Source organism: Hyaena hyaena, unplaced genomic scaffold, assembly GCF_003009895.1.
Source record: "Hyaena hyaena isolate Hyena2069 unplaced genomic scaffold, ASM300989v1 scaffold_165, whole genome shotgun sequence".
Taxonomy (NCBI): Eukaryota; Metazoa; Chordata; class Mammalia; order Carnivora; family Hyaenidae; genus Hyaena; species Hyaena hyaena.
Genome location: NW_024080797.1, coordinates 301656 through 319181, shown reverse-complemented (window position 1 = coordinate 319181; position 17526 = coordinate 301656). Strand labels below are relative to the sequence as shown.

Genomic DNA, 17526 nt, shown 5'->3' with positions numbered 1-17526 from the left:
TGACTGCCCCCAGCTGGGTGCTGGGCAGAGGCTGTAGATGCCATCCACGCCCGGCCCACCTCAGAGCCCTCCTGTAGCCACGAGGACAGCGTCCAACCCCCGGACATCACACCCCCTCAGTCACCTGCCTACCCCACACCGCTGGGCTCTTCGCCAAGCTATAGGGGACCCACTGCCCACAGGGACAACCCGGAGCCAGTGAAGGGGGAGAGTCACTGGAGAAATGTGTCAGCCTCCCCTTCTGCCAGTGGAGTGATTTTTAGACAGTGTATTTGGGGGCACCTGGGTGGCTCAGTCGGTTAAGTGTCTGACGTCGGCTCAGGTCATGATCTCACAGTCCATGAGTTCGAGCCCTGCATCAGGCTCTGTGCTGACAGCCAGGAGCCTGGAACCTGCTTTCAGATTCTGTGTCTTGTTCTCTCTGCCCCGCCCCCACTCAGGATATCTCAGGATCTCTCTCTCTCTCTCTCTCAGGATATCTCAGGATCTCTCTCGCTCTCGCTCTCTCTCGCTCTCAAAAATAAATAAACATTAAAATAAAAATAAGAGGGTGTATTTGTTTTCTACTGCTGCTGTCACAAATTACACACACACATTTGTGATCTCACGGTTCTGAGGATAAGTTTGGCAAGGACCTTACTGAGCAAAGGTCACAGTGTCCGGCGAGGAGGGGCTTTCCGTTCTGAGGCTCTAGAGGAGACTGTCGTCTCCTTGCCTTTCCAGCTGCCAAAAGGCTCCTGTTTTCCCTCATTTGTGGTCCCTTCCTCTGTCATCACACCTGACAACACAGGGCTGAATCCTTGTCACAACGCCACGTCTCTGGGTCTCTCTTGATTCTTTCTTCCGCTTTTAAGGACCGGTAACTATATTAGAGCCACGCGGGTGATGCAGGATAACCTCCCTAAGGTCACACTTGATTCCATGTGCAGCCTGATTGCCCCTTTACCTGGTAACATAATGTGCCCAGTTTCCAGGGCCTGGGACACACACATCTTTGGGGGAGGGGCACTTGTCTGCCTACTGGGGGCGGTTCCATTCGGTTTCTCAGATAGATGCCAACAATGCTGAGCCCATGGGGGTAACCCGCTCACTTACATTCTTTATGGCTTTCTCTTCCTGCCCTCTTTCTGCCCATGCCTTGCCTTGTGCTCCCTGAGATCACCTTCGAAATAAACTCTCTTCCCCCAAATCCTCATCTCAAGATCTGCCTCAGAGGAACCTAAAGTTAGACAGGGATCTTGGGCCAGTTAGTCATTCAGTCTAAGCCCCGCTCACTTTTCCTTTTTTCCTTCCTTCCTTCCTTCCTTCCTTCCTTCCTTCCTTCCTTCCTTCCTTCCTTCCTTCCCTCCCTCCCCCTGGAGCGTACAGGGAATGCTCTTTCTATTTATTTATTTTGAGAGACAGAGATAGAGAGCAATCAAGGGAGGGGCAGAGAGAAAGAGGGAGAGAATCCCAAGCAGGCTCCACAGAGCCCGATGCGGGGCTCGATCTCATGAACCAGGAGGTCATGACCTGAGCCAAAACCAAGAGTTGGACGCTTAGCTCACTGAGCCACCCAGGCGCCCCCATCCGTTCTCTTCTTGGGCGGCATCTACTTCTGAGGGCAGTGCAGACATTGGGGAGAATAACGAACACTCAGAACAGCATGCCCAAGGGTTCCTGAGCTGTGGGGAAAGCCCAGTTTGCACCAGAGATCATAGATCCATCATGGCACAATCTCGGAGTTTTCTCCGTGTGGTGTAACGGGGCGGGAGATGGTGGATGGAAGGGACGGGAGGCTGGGCTGGACGTTTGTGGGTGGATATGGTCAAAGAAGGACACTGCAGGAGACAAGGCTGGCGAGCTTGATGAAGGCTCCGGGCTGGATGGATGGGAAAGGGGCCATTTGAGAGGCTGGTGGCCCCATGCGGTGGAAGTGCAGGCGGCCAGCTGTAAAGGAATGAGAAGGCTACAGGGTCGGAGATAGGATGTCGGTGCTTAGCTTACCAGGGAGGAGACAGTGTGTAGTGCAGACACAGAGGAGTGAAGGTAAAAGTCGTTAGGACTTGAGGTACCCATCACCTACCGGGCCTTAGTCATGACTGGATAGTCCTTCCTCCCTCCCCCCATGAGTACAAATCAGGGGTCACTTTTGAACAGGCAACAGGGTTCAAACAATGTACGGGAGGGACTATCCCAGCAACAGATGGGGGTAATGCTGGATAGCAAAACCCGAAATGAGACGGTCAAGACAAAAGGAACGTAAGGTGACGGGGGCTGCCTTCCAGCTAGCAGAATGCGGGAGGCAGGCAGCTGCCTATCCCTCTGGGCTTCTGAGAAAGCAGAATTCTTTAGGGCCGCATCCCCCAAGCATCCAAATCACCAGGGAGCCCATTAAAAGTAAGGATTCTTGGTGCATCTGGGTGGCTCAGTGGGCTAAGCATCCAACTCTTGCTTTCGGCTCAGGTCATGATCCCTGGATTGTTGGATCGCGTCCCACGTTGGGCTCTACGGTGAGCATGGACCCTGCTTAAGATTCTCTATTTCTCTTCCTCTACCCCTCCCCACCATGAAGAAAATAAAGAAAGAAAAGCACGGATTCTTAGCACCCCTTCCCCACACAACATATACTCCCCCCCCACCAGCTGTATCAGTGTCCTGGAGCTACTGTAACAAAGCCCACAAAACTCGGCGGCTCAGTACAGAATACAGAAGCATATTTGCTCACAGTGCTGGAGACCAGAAGTCTGGAATTAAGCTGTTGGCAGGGAATGCTCTCTCTGATGGCTCTAAGGAAGGGCCTTCCTTGCCGCTGGGAGTCAGCAGCAACCCTTGGCATTCGCTGGTTTGAAACTGGCTCACTCCAATCTGCCTCCCATGGCCTTTTTCCAGTGTCTCGGTCCCCACAGTTCCCTTTCCTCATAAGTCCTTGGGCTTAGGACCCACCCTAATCTACCTCGACCTCATCTTAAATCGATGACATGTGCAAAGACCCTTCCAAATAAAGCCACATTCATAGGTACCAGGAGCTAGGACTTCTCTACATCTTTTGGGGCAGGGGACACAATTATTAAAGAAAATATCGGTTTATGACACGTGTTGAACATGGTAAGGCAGACTTTACTCAGGGCTACTGTGATAGAATTTTGCAGTGAGGGAGGGAGATTGGGCTCAACTCTGAATATAGCATGGGCAAGAGGGAATTTATAGCCAAGGAGCAGGGTGGGAATCTGTGGGTGGAAAGTTACAAAGAGGAAATAACAGGGGCCTGGGGGGTTCTGGCCAAACCGACCTAACAGGATTCTTGCTAAAGGCAGGAGGACCAGCCATCACTTGCGGGACCGTGGGGGGTGGGGAACCTGATCAGATGCTGGAGGGGGCACAGATATTGCTAAAACGGGATTTTGCAAGGAAGTCCACAGCTGAGCCTAGAAAGTTCAGGAGCCCGACTCAAGTTTGGTCAAGCAAAGAATCTCTATCATAATTCAACTCATTTTGCCAGCTAGATACAATCTTGGGGGCCAGGGTGGTAAGTAGGTATTTTTTAACAAGGGTCCACTGGATAAAGGAGCCTAGGACAACCATCTTCCAGTCAGTGCCTGGAGGATACGAAAACTCAGGGAAGAGGGTTCTCTGAGGGCCCCAGTGGGGAAGACTCAGACAAAGGCTGGTGGGAGAAACGAGCCCAGGGAGGCACACATTCAGGGCAGAGAAGGAGGGTGGAGAGACGCAGTAGACTGCCTGGCCCCCAGGTTGGAGACTGACTCCATACGAATGAAGGCATCTGTGGCTCAGTCAAAAGTCTACCGCCTCTGCTCAGAAGGATTTGATTCCAGTTGCTGGGGGGGGCTGCAGGAGGAAGGAGCTGGTTTCGAGGATGCTGGCCTCCAGCAGACCCGGCAGGGATCACACGGCCGGCTGGGCATTCCACAAGGAAACCCCGCAGGGCTCTGTCCAAGGTCTCTTTCACTTTTCCTCCAGAACTCCCCTTCCCGGTGGATCCCACCTCTTTCCGAGGCTCCAAACTCCATTTACATGCTGATGGTCCCACATTTGCATCTCAGACTCCGAGCCCACCCCCACCCCAAGCCTCAGCCCTTGTGTGACCCACTGCATTCAGCCTGGACTATCTGGCAGGTGCCTGAAATTTAACATTTTCAAAGCTGAACTTACCCCTACACTTGTCTGCCTTCCCATAGTTTCTATTTCAGCTAGCATCACTACTCACCCGGTACCCCCAAACTAGAAATCTGCGCGCCGTCTTACGCTTCTTCCTACAACCACATGCCAAATCACCTCTGCTCCCCCTCTTTTGTCTACATTCCCGCTGCTTCATTTCAAATACCCTCAACTCCGTGCTTGGCTATTACAATGACCTCCTAATTAGAGATGTGGCCTCGCTTTCTCCCCCGGGAGAGGGCATCCTCTCAGATGAGGTGCAGCCTTTTTTTACAAGCTCAACTTGTCAAAAACCAAATCTGACAAACTCTACTGACTGTGGCATAAATACCAAACTCCTCAGCATGACACATCATCTTCACGTAGGGCCCTACTTACCTTACCACGAATCCCCCAAATCTTTTTTTTCTAGTTGTGAGTTTCCTGATTAAAAAACAATAATAATAATAAAACGCACAAACAAAACCCAAACCCCACAACAATTCACAGAATCAATCATAAAGGGGAGGTGATGTGAGGACTAAAGATCTCTGCATCCTCCGTCCCTGATTCTGGAGGTCTGGGGTATGTGTATTCAGGCGTCTTCCCAGGTGATTCAGACACTGATCCAGGTTTGCCAACCACAGGGTTGTGCCATTCTTTAAAAAAAGTCCAACACTTCACATTAGAGAATCCAGGCTACTATGCTTTTTTCCCCCCCTAACTTACTGTAGACGCACACACACACAAAACACAGAGCGGAAAAGCCTGCATCAGCCGGTCTGCTTCATTGCATCACTTCTGCATCCTCACCGAGATCAACACCCTGAGGTCTTGCCCAGCAGAAATTTTAAGAATGAAAAAAAGGCCTCTGCAAGGCCTGCAGATGTGACCCGCAGAAAGCACCTTTCCGATACCAAAAACATTCCTGCCCCCAAACCCATTTAGAAAATGCGGAACAACCCGAGAAAAGTTTGGCTGGCATCCCTCCACACTCCTTCGCTGGGAGGGAAGCCCCAGAAGACGTGGTGTTATGAAAGCACTTTGCTGTATTTTAACCAGCAGTGCCTTAGAGAGTGGAAATCCCGAAGAAAGCGCTCTCGCAGGCTGAAGCTGTCCTATCGGTGTTAATTCAAACGCGCACACACACTATTAGGCTGCCATGTTTACTTGGACGTGTGAAGTGCAAACAATGTAACCCAGGAACCTTGAGCTCCGACTCCCCACTAAGCACGCCGAACGTTCAAGAAACTTTGCAGGGCGTCTGCACATCCACTAAGGCTCGCGTGAACTCCGGAGCCAGGCTGAACAATAGAAGGGAGAGGCGACAGAAGCCAGTATTAACCAAACGCGCCGTTTTATGTTTTTAAATCTTCCCTCGTAGCAGAGGAGGCTTTTCCTCTGCTCCTACTCGCTTTCAAACTGTTTCCACGGTCATTGTCTCCCAGTACGGCGGCGCTGGGGAGCAGGTACAGCGTCCCGCAGGGTGTAGCGCGGTGGACCCGGGCCAGGGTTTTGGAAAACATTCCCGGCCCTTCCGGCGGGTCGAGGGAAAGTAGGTGGCCCGGGCGCCAAAGGCTGCTGCCAATGCAACTCGCAACTTTTGAAATCAATCCTTTTTGCATCATGCAACGGATGCCACCGCTCCTCGGGTTTGCAACCCCCCACCCCTCCCCCGAGACCAATCATTGCCGCGCTCGGGCCTGCACATCGCCCCCGCCCCCTTCCCGGGCCGCACGCAGCCACCGAGACGCTCCGGCCGCGGCCCGCCGCCTCTTAAAGGGCGGTAGCCGGCCCTTAAAGGCCCCTCGCGCGCGGCGCACGGCGGAGCGCGGCGGCCCGGTTCCCGGCAGGGGCCCGCCGCCGAGCCAGGCCGAGCCCCCGCGGCGCCCAGGCGCGGCCCGGGCCCTCCCGCCCTCCGCGCCGCCGCCGCCGCCGGGACCGGCATTTTTATTCAGGCGACGCTTAAGGGAGCCCGGCCGCGCCCGGTGCATTGTGGGAGCGCCGGAGTCCCGTTTTCGGGAGGAGGAGGAGGGCGCAAAGCGAACCGGTAAGCGCCTGGCTTGGGGAGGGGGGGGCGCGACGCCAGGCTTAAAGGGGAATATTCGTCCGCAGGCCCATGGCGGCCGTGCGGATCCCCCTCCGGGCCGCCCGGGCCCGCCGGGAGCCGTGCACGGCCGGCGCTCTCCAGCGCTGCCTGGAGAGGGGCAGAGCCAGGGCTTGGTGGGGCCGCTTTAAAAAAGAAGCACCGCCCGCGCCGCCGCCGCCGCCGCCGCGCGGAGCCGGGGAAGGAGGGAGGGAGGAGAGGGCGGGGGAGGAGTGGAGGGGGAGGGCGGCGGCGGCGACGCAGGGGTTAATTTTTTCGCCCGCCGACATTTTTGCGCGGCGGCGGCGGCGGCCCGCGCGCGCGGCGGGAGAACCCAGCCCGGTCCCCGGGCGCTGCGCGCGGCGCCTCCGGGGCCCTCCCCGCCCCCACGCGCGCGGCCTCCGGCCCGCGGGCGCCGCCTGACCCCGGGCGCCCCGGCCGGGCCGGCCCCGCGGGCCGGGGTCCCGCCGCGCTCGCGCCCGCCCCGCCGCGGCCGGTTGGCCGCGCGCGCCTCGCGCCTTCCCTGCGGTTCCCGCCGGGGCGATCGGGCTGGCATGGCCCGGCCGCCGCGCTGCCTCCGCCCGGCCGCGGCCAGCCCGCCGCGCCGCGCCGCACATCGCGCCCAGGCCCCGTCTGCCTTAAAAGGCGGCAGCCTGCGATTTAAGGTGTCCCCGCGTGCCGGCGTCGGCGCGCCGGCTGCCTCCTGGACGCGGGCTGCATGGAGAGCGCCCGGCCCCCGCGCGCCGGGCCGGGAGGCCACCCCATTGTTTCTTTCCGGGGCTTAGGAGCTTGGGGGTAGGGAGGTAGGTATGGGGCTGCGGTTGCACGGTCTCCCGTCCGCGCTTACCGTGCTCCCCGAGCTGTACGGCCCGCTTGGCGCTTTCGGTTAAAAAAAAAAAAAAAAAAAAAAATTCAGAGGTGGCCGAGAAGGAAAGGGTTAACCGTTGTCTTTACATATTCATATCATTGTTTTAAAGGTGTAAACATGCAGCTTTGGGGTTGGAGTTGAAGACCTCTTATTATGCAAATATACTCCCCTCCGTTAATTGCGATTTTCCCCCAAGCACACCCCCCTCCCCCCGTTTTTTCCACCCCCACCCTCCAAGTTTGCAAGGTTCGGATGTATGATGTGTGTCCCTCATTCCATTTGGAATTTTTAAAACTTAAGAGTGCTTTCTGGACTTAAGCTGTTGTAGACATTTATCCTCTTAAAAATCTGGGGAAATAGAAGTTATGTTTGAAAGGAAGTTAGTCCGCCCCCCCCCAGTTCCCCGCCTCTTTTGGGGGGGGTAGTGTTGGAGGTAGGAAAATAACTGGATGCCTCGTGAGTTGGATTTTTTTTCCCCCCTGGTAGGAGTGAGGCGGTGTTAAATACGAGGCGTTTTGCGAGGAAACGACTGTTTTGTTCCAAACTCTAGCTAAAGTCGGGGTGTTCTGGGTCTTTTCCTAACTCTAAAATGGCTTCAGAATTCGCCTCTAGGTAATTTGCTTTGCTCTCCTGCCACCTTCCTCCTGGAAAGGCGGTGTTCTTGGAATTTTGGAAGATTTAGTTCTGTTCAGTTGTAGGCTTCAAACTGAAATGATTGCTCACCCCAGACATGTTTTTTGTGAGGACAGTTTGGATTACCGCCCAAACTCGGGCTTTGTGAGATTTATTTTATTTATTTATTTTGTGTGTATGAGAGAGATTAATTTTAAATGAGTGATGTGGTTCCCAGGGGATAGAAAACTCTATAAAGGGGAATTATGTTCTTAATCATAAATTTTATAGGGGAAACTGACCCTAAAACTTGGGGTGTCTGTAATTCTGTGCCCAATAAAGTATCAATCTGGAGGCTGGTCAACCCTGGGAGCCCATGTAAGACTTCAGACTTAAAAGGGCTTGCTCTAGAAACTTCCAGGGGTACCGAGTACTGTAAGTGCTAGTGATTTAGTACAGTTAACGTTCTCATTTTAGTTCGGCAACCAAACGGAGCAAGCATATTTTGCCCATGATGTGTGTGTACTGGTTTTTTGGGCGGGATGTTTGCTTTCTAGGAAAGAGTACTGCGTTAAACGTTAGAAAACTTTCCACCGCGCGCTCTCTTGGAGAAAATTAATCGTGGTGTGTTAAACAGCCGTTCCACTTTTCTTTCAAGTTCTGTTCTTTAGTCAGGCTTCCTTAGTTTTGGGTCACGTTGTACTTCTGGCTCAGAATGAAAACCTGCTTTTTTCTAAAATTGAATTGAGCATCACGAAGAATTTCATCAAATGCGTTTCCGTCCGCGTCCTTTGCCCGCACCGTGGCTAATGGGCGTTTTATTTTTCTGTGTGAGACAGCAGAAGATACTGAAAGGTTTTCCAGAAAAGTCACTTTAGCCAAGACTTGATTTCTAAACCGTTGCGCTTCTCGGTTGACAGATGAAGTGACTAGAAGTTTTCTCGTGATGCTGGCCGTCAGAAGAGCCTCTGGGACTTACTGCTCAAGATGGCCTTGTGTCGTGTGCCAGCTGGCCCGCGGTGCCTTCTTGGGGGCGGGGGTGGGGTGGGGTGGGGGGGCGGCGTCCTGGCTGCCCATCAGAGCCACAGTCCCAGCAACAGACATCAGAGCTTCCCTAGAAGATGTCTGTGATGGTACAGTTTTTTCAATGATGTGTTCTGGCTTCTGCATCGCTATAAGGAGCTGTTGTGGCCTCAGATCGGCATATCCCTGTGGCCTGGATGGTTTCAGCTCTTTTCCTACTTCCTGGGCGCTGTGTTGTATTTACTCACTTGATTCTTAGGCACATACTGGTGAGCATTCTTGTAATGGTGTCCGTATGTTTCCATGATGCCTAGGTGGATCTGTAAAGAAACCAGCCGGCTAGGAGAGGGAGGGGAGGAGCCCAGGCGTGAGGTGTGTGCGCCCAAGAACCATGTCTACGCGGGAGTCCTTTAACCCGGAAAGTTATGAATTGGACAAGAGCTTCCGGCTAACCAGATTCACTGAACTGAAGGGCACCGGCTGCAAAGTGCCCCAAGATGTCCTGCAGAAACTGCTGGAATCCTTACAAGAGAACCACTTCCAAGAAGATGAGCAATTTCTGGGAGCCGTGATGCCAAGACTTGGTACGTGAGCCGTTCTTCCTTTCCTCCTTCCCCAAGTACGGCGTCTTGGCTGCAGTTGTAGCCAGTGAGCCAAAAGCCAAATTTCTGTCCTACCCTGTTGCCTTTTTTTTTTTTCTTCTTACATCTAATTTCTGTAAGGATTCAAAGAGCAGAGCAGAGCAATGATAGCTATGACATTATCGTAACTTGTTTGGAGGAAATACTTGAAAAGCACCAAGGAATGTGCTGTAGCCATTTTTAGGCTCCTAAGCATGCAATTGACACAGTTCTATTACAGTAAAAGCATTTCTTGCTAAATCGAATTTTGTAGTTAGCTGAGGAGTAAGCAGAAACTCCTTCAGGCCTCTGTCCTAAAAGTTTCCTTGTAAAGCCTGCGTTCTCTTCTTTGCCTTAGGGAAAGGTGGTGTCTGGGTGTCGCTGTGCGGGGCTTTGAGGGCAGTGACTGGGCTTGGGAGGACTCCCGAGGCTCCTTTGCACTGTGCATTGTTTTGCCTGAGCTCCTGTGGGGAGGAGGGAGAAGACTGCACTGAGGCTGTGCTCGACCCTGGATGTCGTCTGGCATCGAGAGTGTGGTGGTGTTGTCTTTACCGAGTTCCTGCTGTTTTCGTGGTTTGCCTCTTCCCAGACACAGAGCTCAGGAATGAATTCTGGGCTACCGGGTATCGTTTGTGAGTTTTTATCGCGTGGTGGGTTAAGGACGCGGCGAAAGCCCGTGATCGCTTTGCCTTTTGAGCGCTCGGCGCGTGTTCCGGGAGTCTGAATGCTTGGTGGTCGTGGCGTGTGACTTGATCCGCTTTCTTACAGAAGGTTTTCATTTCGTTTACTTCCACCCGTTGTTTTATTGTGTAGTTCTGTCTTCCCACCCAGCATCCCCCTTTCTTCCCCAAAGAACGCATCAAAGCAGAGCCGCTTTGGGGGGAGGGAGGAAAACCCACACCCCACGCTCTAGGGGCCGCGGGCCGCCTCCCAGGGGTTCGGTGTGAAAGCCGCTCTCGTCTGGCTGATGTCGAAGCACGGAGAAAGCCCACGTGAGGGAGTTGGATCGGCCGTTGGCGTACTTGTCAAGCAGGAAGAATGTACTGAGAAAGCTGTCACATAACTTGGTCGAGGGACAGAAGCTGCCAAATGGGCGAGAAGAAGTGCGGTGAAAACCTCCGTGTGGAGTGGTAATTCCTCTTTCTCACTTCACTGCGGACCTGGCCGAGCGAGCCGCGCACGGCGGAGCCTTGTGAAAATGGGTCAGATCATTCGCTCCTTCTCTCAGCCCCGTGACGCTCAGGAAGGTCGAGTGAGTCATTCTCTGCCACTTGGTGACGGTCAGGACCTGGAGTCCGTGTCCTCTGGTTCCTCCGCCCACTGTACTGTTTGGCATCGGGTCTGTGAGACGAGCACGCTTGAAGTGAGGAGAGGGGCTGCACCAGCTACAACCTAGCAGTGGCAGAGGGGACAGATGTCAGCAGCGAGGCGAGCGGTAGAAAAAAGCTGTTACAAGGACACAATAGCAAAGGAGTCTAGTCACACAGGGCTTTTGAGAAGTAATTAGAAGCCGTGACCCCTTTCCCAGAGAAATGCACACCCACAAAATTTAGCATTCATGGCATTCTCTAGGGGTAGACGGACCCCACGTTACCAGCAAATGGATGCTGAAAAGAGCGTAGTGTTAAAACCTCGTGTGGAAGTGGTATGTCTAGATAGCCACGACTTTGCTTTGGAATCAGATGTGGATTCGTATCGTGACAACAGTCACTAGTCACTAGTGTTAATCTATGCACGGTCTTACCCCTTCTGAGCGACAGTTTCCCAGTGTGTAAGATGAGATAATGATACTGGGGCACCTGGGGGGCTCAGTCGGTTAAGCATCCGACTTCAGCTCAGGTCATGATCTCACGGTTCATGGGTTCGAGCCCCATGTCGGGCTCTGTGCTGACAGCTCAGAGCCTGGAGCCTGCTTCTGATTCTGTGTCTCCCTCTCTCTCTGACCCTCCCCTGCTCACGCTGTCTCTCTCTCTCTCAGAAATAAATAAAACATTTTTAAAAAAATTTCTTTGAATGAGATAATGATACTTAACTGTTTGGAGTTGTTGGAAGTGCCAGAAGTTATCAGTGTATGTATATGTACCATGTGGATCTGATTTTAGATATACACATGACATATATGCACACAAGTGTATCTACCTGTTTCTAATTTTTTAAAAATGTTTTATTTAGTTTCAAAATAAAGAGCATGAGAGAGAGAGAGAGAGAGAGGAGAATCTGAAGCAGGCTGCAGGCTCTGAACTGCCAGCACAGAGCCCGATGCGGGACTCAAGACTCACAAACTGAGATTATGACCTGAGCCGAAGTCGGTTGCTTAACCGACTGAGCCACCCAGGAGCCCCTATCTGTTTTTAAACTAGAGTGTCCTACCTCCTGGATTCTAAGATGTAACAATTGTTAAATGTACAGTTGTTTATTTAGATGTATGCTAACTAAAGAAGTGTTAAAATCAGTGTTTCTTGCCTGGTACTTAAGAGCTATCAAGTATTGATCACTGCCGGCAGTGGTGGTGGTGTGATCATTGGGGTTATTTTTCTCAATGCAAAGAATTTTCAGTCAGTCTTGCTGAAAGCTTAGAATTCCCCACCACCCACTGATAAGTAAATATACACGGCTCAGTCTGGTTCAGTCTGGTACGTGAGACCTCCACTCTGGCACTTTCCTCTGTTAGCACTTGCCTTTCCCTGGATGTCCCTCTCTCCCCCAGTCACCACGCTGCCGTTCCAGAAGAAACGGGATGTGAGCCACGTGTGTAATTTCAAATTTCCGAATCTTTAAAAAAAAAAAAAAAAATAGCATCAGAAGAAGTTAATTCTAACATATTTGATTTAAACCAATGCATTGTATATGAAAAAACATCACTTAAACCCCATTGATGTAAAACATTCCCAATGAAGTGTTGGGTTTTTTGGTAAATAGGCTGCAGTCATCAGTCAGAACGCTCTGGTGCTGCAGAAGTCCTTCACGAATCTAATTTATTATTTAATTTTTTTAATGTTTGTTTATTTTTGAGAGACAGTGTGAGCAGGGGAGGGGAAGAGAGAGGGCGACACAGAATCCAAAACAGGCTCCAGGCTCTGAGCCGTTAGCACAGAGCCTGACGTGGGGCTCGAACCCACCAACCGCAAGACCATGGCCTGAGCCGAAGGTGGACGCTCAACCGACTGAGCCACCCAGGCGCCCCTCAAATTCATTCAATTCAAATTTAGGATTAACCATATGAGAAACATTTAAAGCCAACGTTCAGCAACTGTGTTCAGCCGGTTTCAGGAGTCCTGCAGTTCACATGAAAACCCCAAAGAAAACCGTGTTGCACTCTTTTCTAAAGCAGATAGCAACATCCTCAGAAGAACTTGGTGGTGTTACCTATTTAGGGAGAGCCCAACAGCGGCCCTCAGGCGGAATTGCCGGGGGGCGCCGCGCATCCCCGTCGTGGAGAAGGCTCTCCGCGCACGGTCCCCTCGCTCGCCACCTGGGCAGCGCGCTCCGCTGCCACGGACCCCCGAGACTCGCCCTCCGGACCCTGCCTGGCCATCTAGTGTAGCGGGAACTCGGCCCGACTTCGCAGAGCCTGTGACTCTTTTTTAAACGTGGTTTTTGTTTCTGCATTAGTAATAACGCGTCGGGCCTGTGACTCTGCCTCTGTCGCGTGTTTTCTCGTTGTGCCGCAGCGCTGTTACTCAAGCGACGTGTGAAGGGTGCTCGCGTGTTCATCAGGGTGATGCAGAGAGGACTTGCTCTCGTTCCATTTGGAATTGGGAATGAAGAGGGCACCCCGCTCTTACTTCCTGTGCTGTTCCATCCTGATTTTTTCTCGGCCTTCCGCTGTTCACTGCGAAGTTGAAATAATCCCAAGGGGGCAGGGCCGGAGGGCATGCTCTGAGGAAAGGCGCAGGAAGGCACTCTGTATGCAGCTTACTTATTGGGAGGGCCGTCTGGATTTGAGAATACCTGCCTATTATCTTTCTAAATGTTTAGGGGCGCCTGGTGACTCAGGCGGTTGAGCATCCGACTTCGGCTCAGGTCATGATCTCACAGTTTGTGGGTTCAAGCCCTGCGTCGGGCTCTGTGCCGACAGCTCGGAGCCTGGAGTCTGCTTTAGATTCTGTGTCTCCCGCTCTTTGACCCTTCCCTGCTCAAGCTCGCTCGCTCGCTCGCTCTCAGAAATAAATAAAAAACATTTAAAAAAATTTTAATGTTTAGATACAGTTTTTTTAAATTAGTTTTATGTTTTGAGAGAGGCTGGGGAAGAGGGAGGAAGAGAATCTGAAGCAAGCTTCGCACTCAGTGCAGAGTCCCGCACTCACTGGGTCTGACCATGGCCTGAGCTGAAATCCAGAGTCGGATGCTTAACTGACTGAGCCACTCAGGTGCCCCTAGAAACAATTTTTAATAAATTGAAATGCTTCCTACAGGTTTGTTTAGCAAAATATTTTTCCCTGTTGATAATGCAACTTAGTAAAGGTGACATTTACAAGTTTTCCACAAGAGGAATAACGTGAAATGTTAAACTTTCCTCTTAAAAAATGCCTTTGGGAACCTGTGTAATAGATCGCGTAGGTACCACAGGATGTACTTGCGTGACTGGAAACATTGAATACCTGTTCCAGATTTGTCCTTCTCCTTGGCTCTTTTTTAAAAATTATTTATTTGAATAATTTTACACCCACATGGAGCTTGAACTCATGACCCTGAACTGAAGAGTCTCATGCTTTTCTGACTGAGCCAGCTGGGCACCCCCTTTCTCTCTCTCTCTCTCTCTTTTTTTTTTTTTGGTCATTATTGTTTATTGACTAAGATGGAGAAGGTAATAGTAACAATAAATAGTAACATTTATTTTTGGGACAGCGCAAGCAGGGGAAGGGGGAAGGAAATGAGGAGGACAGAGGATCCCAAGCGGGCTCTGCACTGATAAGTTGACAGCAGTGAGCGTGACAGGGGCCTCGAACTCACGAACCGCAAAATCATTACCTGAGCTGAAGTCAGATGTTTAGCTGACTGGGCCACCCAGGTGCCCCATGACATTTTTTTTTATACGTATAAAAGATTTTACCGATTTTCTGTTGGGGAAGATGGAGTAATTGCCTGAAGATGGACTCAAGAAAGCGCCTATGGATTAGACACCCCAAGTTCCACTTATGCTTTCTCATCTTTACAGAAGTTCTCTGTGGTGCCAGTCACGTGACACAGTGATAGGAAGGGAAAATTTCCATTCGAAGTATCATTAAAGTCTAAAAATTGTACCACATAGAAGACGAGTCTTCATGACTAACAAATTTTATTCTCACTTTCTATCTTAAGCTAGTGATGCTTCACGTTTATTTCAGTTAATGCTTCTTGATAGGAAACATGCTGCGTTATACCCGCCCGTTCTCCTCAGAGCACAAGTGGTGCGAACTGAAACGGCTTTTCCATTGGATTTTTTGGGTGACGGTAACTTTCATCTTCGCAGGCATCGGAATGGATACTTGTGTCATTCCTTTGAGGCACGGCGGTCTTTCTTTGGTTCAAACCACGGATTACATTTATCCCATCGTCGATGACCCTTACATGATGGTGAGTTTGACCCCGGTGCGTTGTCACACCGGGCACTGCTTGTTGGTTGGGTTTGGGGCTGTGGCTGGGGTTGTTTTTGTCACACCCAGACTGTGGTCGTCCTGCCCTGCCTGGACTCCTGCGCTTGGAGCCAGCGGGTCTGTGCCCTGCTAACACTTGCGGCAGACGTGGGAGCCCCTCTCTGTGTATCTGCGCGAACACGTGGTCTCAGCGCGTCTGGGGACTGACCTGTTTGTGGTTTTCTTCTTTCTTTCTTTCTCTCTCTGACATTTACCGACTCCACCCCTGTGTTTCAGGCTTTGAGGTGTTACCATACCCTGTAGGAGGACTGATCCTAGATGGTTCCTTCTGGAAGTAAACAGCTTAGCATTTCCCCACAGTTAAGCGTCTTGACCCTTCATTCTGATTCTGGTCACTGTCCACCTCGGTGTGTTAGGTGCCGCCGTGTAGAACACATACCCGAACTGCTGCGTTGAAGCTTGTAGCTACTGATGGTGGCCCACCCAGATGTACTATCCACTGGTTCTGTGCGTGCTTACGCCGGCAACCCCGTGGTCCAACCAACTTGAACCCCCTACCCTCCCGGACAAGGAGCTGATGAAGCAACCGGAAACGTCCCATTGTTAGGAAATGGTCCTCCCTGTGTGCCGTGGTCACTGGAATCAAGCCACACACATAATGACTTAGGCCATGAGACAGCTAAGTGGCAGAAGAGGAAGGTCACCTCAGGTGCCAATGACAAGCATACAGTTTTCTGGAAACCAGGTCCGGCCTCTGCATGTCTGTCTGTTCTCCTGAGCAGTATTCCTGAGCCTGAACCATGGCAGCCCCAGGCGCCCCACCTCGCCAGAGCACAGGTGGCTAGGACCAGAATTCATCCTTTATCCATCATCTCTAACAGCAAGTGTGAGAGCCCAGGACAGAAGGGACAGATTGCCGCAGCTCTGAGCACTGGCAGACACCCCAGGGTGCAAAACACCTGTGGCCCTTGCTGTTGTCACTTCCGAGCTCACTGCCGATGGGCCAGGAAGTTGTAAGAAAACTTCAACAAGCCATGAACCAGCTGCTGAAAATGATAATACTTGGGAGTTTGATTATCCTTATCTCAGAAGAAAATTTTGTTATTTTTTTCCTTCATTGTCTAGAAATGACAATTTAACATTTATGTATTTTTTAAAATTTTATTTCCAAGTCATCTCTATACCCATCGTGAGGGTCAGACTCACAACTTTGAGATCAAGAATTGCATGCTCTACCAGCTGAGCCACCCAGGCGCCCTGACAACTGCTATTTAAAAAACCTCCAGTGGTGATAAAAAAAAATCTTAATACATTTCTATTGAATTATTTTAAAGTCCTTATTAAATAATTTAGTTCACTGGAAACACTTTTTTTTAATCTCTTCTGTTTTTTGATTTCTCAACCAACATGTTTTTCCTGTTTACCTTCTATAGCCTTGAAAAGAAACTACCAGAATTTCTCCCTCCCTGTATTATAAAAAAAGTCTTCTCTATAACCAGTAAAGTCAACATATTTTTAGCGTCTGTTTAGGACACATGGCCGTTTCCAAGATTGCTTTAGGACAGCTGTTCTCAGACTTTCTCGTTCTGCAGCTCTCCTTCCAGACCCCGCAGCTCCAGCCTTCCTCGCCCCAGCCCCTGCCCCCAGCCCCCCGTTCCCATCTACAGACACGGCAGACTTCTCCCAGTATTTTAGAACAGGGAAGAACATGGAAGTTACTTGTTCTGTAGGAATGTCTGAGAAAGACTGAAGGAATGGCCTCGTGGCTCTGTGACTGAATGAAGGACACAGAAGACGGGGACCACATCGCTGGAAAGTCCCTGGGTTCTGGGACGTGCTCTGTAGGCACACACGGAAAGTCCCTTGCGTGTCCCTTCTCATGCCTCCCCTCTCTTCCAGGGCAGGATAGCATGTGCCAATGTCCTCAGCGACCTCTACGCGATGGGGGTCACGGAATGTGACAATATGCTGATGCTCCTTGGAATCAGTAACAAGATGACGGACAGGGTAAGTAGCGTGTTGTGTCAGGGGCGTCACTTGACTGGCTAGCCCTTCGTCCCCCGTCCGTAAGCGAGGCGGCCAGGCAGCACGGCTTTCGTGCTCTGTCAGGCTCCCCGTTTATTTTTTGGCAGCTATCCGTGAATTAAAATAGAGAGTCTGGCCTGTTCTTATTTTCATTTCCACCACCTGCTTCCCGTTCTCTTCCAGGTAGACCGAAGCCAAGGCAGTCATATGTGTTTGCTTTGATAGAGTCTAGGCCACAGTCGTGGCAGCTCTGTGCCGGGCGTGTGGACCGGGCCAGCCTTACAGCCCCTGCCGCGGCTTGCTGGTCAGGTCGCTGATGTGGACGGGGAAGAGACGGGCGTCATGTGTCTCTGTGGCTCACTCAGCAGTGTCTGTGGCCTTGCCGCCAGTGCCTGTTGTTTGACACAGAGAGGGTTTTGCTTAGATCGTTTCTGTCCCCTCAGGAGAAGTTTTGCTCTCCTCCTATAAACTAAAGTTTTCAGGAGGTCCTTTTCTGCCCCCATGGCATGCACTTGGGTCCTGACGTAACAGGCTCTGGAGAAAGGCCTGTGGGTGCATATTAAGCTGGTTTTGGGGGTT

At 51.5% G+C, this 17526-nt stretch overlaps 1 protein-coding gene across 5 annotated transcripts in view; it reads left to right on the top strand.

The window, feature by feature from the left end:
- Positions 1-5869: 5869 nt before the first annotated feature.
- SEPHS1 (selenophosphate synthetase 1) overlaps positions 5870-17526 on the top strand; it is a 32461-nt gene continuing 20804 nt past the window's right edge. Inside the window, exons 1-4 of one of the 5 annotated variants that reach the window (XM_039239978.1) lie at positions 5870-6187; positions 9041-9310; positions 14799-14902; positions 16822-16929. In XM_039239978.1, the coding sequence (XP_039095909.1) occupies positions 9118-9310; positions 14799-14902; positions 16822-16929 (405 nt within the window). In that variant the 5' untranslated portion in view covers positions 5870-6187; positions 9041-9117. Of the gene's footprint in view, positions 6188-6759; positions 7027-7066; positions 8837-9040; positions 9311-14798; positions 14903-16821; positions 16930-17526 lie in introns of those variants that run through there. The other 4 variants (XM_039239982.1, XM_039239981.1, XM_039239979.1 and 1 more) reach the window with 4 other exon arrangements.